We start from the raw sequence: 6,304 nt of genomic DNA on the forward strand, positions 1-6,304 counted from the left end.
TATATTTAATTTTTAATTTATAACATCTTATTAGCAGTATAAATGGTATGAAGAATATAATACAGCATTATATATGTGTAAAAATACGATGCAAAATATATAATTATACGAATATAGAGATCCAGTCAAATCATATTTTAATACTTCAATTGTCAGAAAAATCATATATTTTACAAGAATTAATAGAATATAATTTACAAGTTCGACAAATAGTAAAAAAATATGTACTCATTGTGGAAAAAACACAGAAATTAAAAACCAAGAGATAATAACAACAAAAAATATCTTCATTTTAAAAGTATGGTTATTTAAAACCGCTAATAACAAAACGTTTAAAATTACAAATTTATGAATTAAAGATGTATCTACGTAAAAAGTACGTATAGGCACAGATATATATAAAATTATTAATGCAATTTTCCACAATGGTAAAAGTACAAACAATGGGCATTATACAAGCGTTGTGCGTAATAAGCACACAGAATGAATTTCAATTAATGATTCCACAATAAAAAATGCAATTAGCCACGAAATTTCAAGGATGTATATATTTTCTTTGCGGAAAAAGTAAGGTAAAAGTCTTATCTAAATAATCTACACAAAAAGCAATGAGATCATAACAAACTCAAACAAACTCAAACTCTTTTTTTATTCAAAAAAGAAGTAAGATCAATATAATTAACCAAGTACGAATATGTAAGTATTTATTACACAGGTAATTGTGTGATAAATATCAATATTGTAATATTCAGATATTTTGAATAAAAAACTTTTTTTTTTAATCAGTTATGTTTTATGTCAGTGTCTTATGTCAATTTGTTGTTTTCTATATCTATAGTTGGGACATCCCTAGTACACAGAAAAAAATGCTGTTCAATTAAAAAAAAAGTACGTTGTTTCAATTAAACGATGCAATTGCGGGCTGCTACTAACATAAATAAGTCATTTAATTGTACGTTACATCATTATTCATCATATAATCTTTAAATAAAATAAAAGCACCTACCAAATTTTTTTTGCTGATCCTGTTGAATCAAATTTGAAATTTTTGATTTTTCTGACAATATATGTTTTCCAAGTGTTGCTTTAACAGAAGATTTTTAATTGGAAAATTTATTGTATAATTTTCCGCGGTTACCTGTTCGATAATATTCCTAAAAGTAAAATTTATAAACATAAATATCCAAGAAATTGTACTTACTGATCTTTAATGAAGAAATGATTAACTTAACTTTATCTAGTCCGCTTATGTTTTAAACATTTTTATTTAAATCTACAATTATAAAAATTTGAAAATCATTTACACAAAAAAATAAAAAACAAATAAGTAAATTACAATTATAAAACTTTTATAAAATAAAATTATAAAATAATTCTTCCAATAATAATATAGTTACAAAATTTTATAATTTATGATTGTAATATATATTTTTTATCTTTATGCAAGTAATCTTTAACATTTGTAGGATTTAAAAGTTTGTTTTATTTTTAGTTACAAATTATTTTATTTTATTTTTTCTGACTTATTTCTTGTTTATAATTTAAATGCAGAAATTAAAGAAAGTAGACAACTGTCGCTATAACATAATGCAAATAATATATCAATTATTATCTTTTTTTTATTTTAAATAAATAAGAATGTTTAAATCAATTGAATGGAGTTAATCATTTTGTCACATTGATATTAACTTTTTTTCTAAATTTCAAATAAACTCACTAATTTTTCGGTAAAAAATGTTTCTAATATTTCCTTTTCAAATTTATAACTTGTTGCCATCGACATCTTAATACTATTTTCTTCGAAAAAATGTGCACAAGTATTGATCAACAATGATCTTTGTTCATCTTCAAGTTTTCCATATTTTTTATAGTATTCTACTAACATTATGCCTTTTGGAGTTTTATTTAAAATAGTTGATAACGTTATATTATTTTCATCTGGAGTTGGCAAAATCTTCTATAAGATTAAAAACGAGATGATTCCAATGACGAAGGCACAGATACAGTTGATAGACCTGGAGATGGTAGTCCAGTTAAGTTGGAAAAATTTATATTTAGTGTTTCCAGCAGAAGGTTTAAAGAATTTCTCCACTTCTCTAAGTTATCTTCGAATAATATTTGAGTGGCAAGATCGAATTGTTTTAGAAGTCTTTCGATATGATGTCGCTTTATGATTTTTAGAATTTTTATTACAACATTCTCACCTTAAAAAAGATATAATGTATTTTATACTGAAACATAGATATATAAGAAATTTACTTACTTAGAAGATGATTCACTAATTCTTCTTGATTCCAACTTCGAAGTAGCAATCTTAATTCCTCTCTGTCTTTATTCTTATCCTCCAGTTGAAATGAATCATATGGCAAAAGTAAATTGTTTGGAGTATTTAAGTTTTCCAACATTAATGGGGCAGTTTCATTATGAGGATTTTTGTTCTGGCTTTGATCCATTTGTGAATCAACTCTAACAGCCGTCAATTTTGAAGGAAAATTTTCGAAAATTGCAGGTAAATCATACAGATAAATATTTTCAGACAAAAAAGTAGGATTTATGTTTTCGATGCTTCGAGATACTGATGAATTATCATTTACAAGGGTTTCCATTTCCTGTTGCAGTGTGGTATCTTCAAAGCAGGGAGCATGAATAATTTCTTTATCATTCATTATTCTATAACAGTGATAAAGGTACATAACATTTCGTCGCATGTCATTTGACCGCAAGATATTTGACCGCCAGTAATATTGTAATATTATTGAAAATATAATTAAATTATATCGAAAATACCTATATAAATGCACTTAAAAAATATAAATAGAATTATATATAAATTCCGGATAGTACTTAATATATGTATACTATATATGTATAATATATGCATAATATAGCTAAATATAATTACATTATATATTCTTTATAATTCTTTTCAAATTATAATTCACATTATAATTCTTTTCAAATTATTCAATTGTTTTATTGGCAAACTAGTGAGCAACTGCCTTTAGCAGTTTTTACTACAGTAAGTGGAGGTCCGATTATATCATTCGGAAGTATTATAAGAAATTGTCCTAAAATCGTTTCATTAATTTCGTGCGCTAAAACATGTTGCTTATATTGCAACCTTTCCAACTTTTGACAGAAAAATAAAATTTCATCGTTTCGGAATAAAATAATATCTAATATTAAATATATTTCAACATCATTTCCAAAAGTTGCTATATAGTTGTTCTTATTGTTATACTCGACGCCTTTATACTCAATGCGAGAATATAATTTGATATCTCTTTCATTAACTTTTAATTTGTTAATAATAATAGGACGATAATTAATGTCTAGATATAGCTTCCGGAATGGAGCCGTGTCTTGAATCAACGATGTGCCGACGTATCGCAAACGTTGCAGTTTGCATCATCAGGGCTGAGAACTCTGATACTGAGCTCCCTTGGGTAAAGGTTGTCCTTATATGCCCCCCTTCCCGCCCTCCCTTGTATAGATGGTGTTAGGGAGTAGGGGACGAGGCTTGAATCCAGCCAATCAGCGTATTTTAATTAATCAGCTGGTCAATTTAAAAACCGGGAGGGCAGTATGCCAAATAGAGTTTACTTGCATACCTTTGTCTCGATTGAGGTTGTTGGGATGTTTTAAAATTTCTAGTCCTTCACAATGTTTTCTGGCAAAATATAAGGACAACCTTTACCCAAGGGAACTCAGTATCAGAGTTCTCAGCCCTGATGATGCAAACTGCAACGTTTGCGAAACGTCGGCACATCGCTGATTCAAGACACGGCTCTATTCCGGAAGCTATACCTAGACATTGTATCAATGGCCGTGAAAGCCTCAAATCTAGTATTAGGACGATAATTACTTGATATTTCATACTTATCATTTAATTTAAAAGTTTTATTTGCTAGATTGTCAATTTTCATTAATTGATATGCAAATTGTAATTGATATTTTCTACTTAATGTAAGACAAATGTTTTTTCGAGAAGTAATACAATGCGAATATATTTTAAATTGTCGATGCTTTGCTTCATATTTAAAACACCAGAATTTCCTTAAAGGTCCAGATTGTTGGATAATGAGTTACATTATGAAACTTGGGCTTCAGCGTATCATTAAATAGTTTAATGTAATCATTATTATGTTTTTTAATTTTGTTTTCTAATAAAAGAATGTTCACTTCGTCAATTTCAAAACAAAGTATAATATCAATAATTTCAATAAAATTAATTAGAAAATTCTAAATCACCAACCATAAGAGGAAAATGCATAACAAATGTCATCATCTCTGCAGCTGACATTTTTAAATGTTTTTTTTCTAAATGTGATAATGTAATTTCACCTGAAATATTTTTAATGTCTTCGGGTCCATATTCAAAATTTTGTTTTCTTGAATTTAAATTTTCAGATCAAAATATTTCATTTTTAATGTGAAATAAGTAATTGCATGACATAAGTTGTAATGACAGACTCCCTCAAAAATATCGTGCATGATATCAACATAATAGTTTTCAACTATATGAAATGATGGAATATCATTTAATAAAGAATTATTTTTAACTCTAGTGCTTTGTGAATTATTAATCTTTAAATCATTATCGTAATTTGTAATTGTTCGCATTAATTCCTTATTTTCAGTACTTTGTTTTTGACAATTCTCCTTTCCTGCTTTACAAAATCGGCAGAAGAAGTTACTCGAAAACGATTTATTAAAATCTAGAAATGAATTTAATCCTAAGTTACCCCCAAGCACCAAACCCAAGATCAAATGAACGCGTACATTTAAGTTTTCATCGATTTTAATGTCTATACCATTTATTTCTAGATATTTTAATTCATTTATAAGAGACTGAAAACATTTTTCATTTCCATAATTTTTTATATCAGTAGATATCCAGTAGATTTTATAATGGCAGCAAAGAATACATTTTCTAATTTAGATTGTTTAATTGGAAAACACGGAAAAGAATAGTAAACATTACAAATTGGATGAACTTTGGAATGAGATCCAAGAGGATTATTAATTTCAAGATCATCTAAGTACAAAAAATGGCACCACTGTTTTGTTAAGATAAAGTTTAGCTTTTTGTTTCCACAATTCACCTTGCACAAAATTTGTGAATATAGGACACTTTTGTAAAAAATCAATATTATCTAACGTATGCTTTAAAAATCCTACCTTTTCAAATATTTTCTTAAATTGAAATCTCAAGGCCATAAGAGCATCCTTTATTTGTTTTTCATCATATATAAAACTACCGTTCCGATGAATTCCACTAATTATTTTATCCATTGTAAATTCTTGCACATTTTTAATATAATTCTCACTTTTTAATCATTTATATAAAAGATACTCAGTATTTAAAAATTTGAAGGGGTTTCTACAATTGGATATTAGGCTACAAAATTCATTATGTACAGAACTGTTTAGTTGAAATTTACTATTAGCAAATAATTTCATAATATCCAATAATGGATCAATTAAACATTTGTTTGCGTATTCCTGTACTTTAAAAACATCTTTTCTGGAGAAATTATTATTATTGTGGAGAGTAAATACAAATTCTGTAACATAATTGATCATTTTTTTAAGTGATTCTTCCATTTGAAACTCAGGAATTGTATTATTGTCTATTCTGACAGTTTCTAATGTTTGTGTTTTATTAATATTATCGTCTGATGTACAAATGCACGCGGGATAATTAGAAACTAAAGATGTAGTAGAATGACTAGCACTAGCATCTAATTCCATGTTATTTTGTGTATCATCGAAATCAAAATCTTGTGTTTCAAATTTATTACTAATATTTTTATCATTTATATGTTTACGCGTCATATGCTTTTTAAAGCAATTTAAATTTTTAAAAATTTGAATACAATTGGATTCACAACACCTATAAATTGAATTTGTTTTCAAATCATAAATGCGTTTTAAATGAAAACTTAATAAATTAATAGACTTGAAGTCTTTTTTACAAATATAGCATAACATTTTAATATTTTAAAAAAATATATTATATTTTAAGTTACCGTCAATAATATATTATATCTCTTCAATTTTAAACTTCCGCCGCGTGGCAAGCATTACCGCGTTCTGTGTGCAGGAGCCATTAGACTGAGGCTGCGTTCGGGGAGACGCTATTTGGTGCATGAGCGCGCTCTGACCGTTCGTGGAGCAGCTTTATAGTACCAATTGAAGTTTTGTGACGTCATTGTTTCGTCATCATCCGTGCTAACTTGTGCTAAAGATTTCGAGGTAGGGCACGAAACGCTTATAGCGCTCATAGCGTTTTTAGTTAACT

The 6,304-nt window shown here is 27.4% G+C and overlaps 1 protein-coding gene across 1 annotated transcript in view; it reads right to left on the reverse strand.

The window, feature by feature from the left end:
• Positions 1 to 306: 306 nt before the first annotated feature.
• LOC116853691 (protein ALP1-like) overlaps positions 307 to 6,304 on the reverse strand; it is a gene marked incomplete at its 3' end in the record, with an annotated part of 8,214 nt that continues 2,216 nt past the window's right edge. Inside the window, exon 6 of the mRNA XM_032834861.1 lies at positions 307 to 317. Within this exon, the coding sequence (XP_032690752.1) occupies positions 307 to 317 (11 nt within the window). The remainder of the gene's footprint in view (positions 318 to 6,304) is intronic.

Source organism: Odontomachus brunneus, unplaced genomic scaffold, assembly GCF_010583005.1.
Source record: "Odontomachus brunneus isolate Ranch 3 - 2012 unplaced genomic scaffold, Obru_v1 Obru_scaffold_450, whole genome shotgun sequence".
Classification (NCBI taxonomy): Eukaryota; Metazoa; Arthropoda; class Insecta; order Hymenoptera; family Formicidae; genus Odontomachus; species Odontomachus brunneus.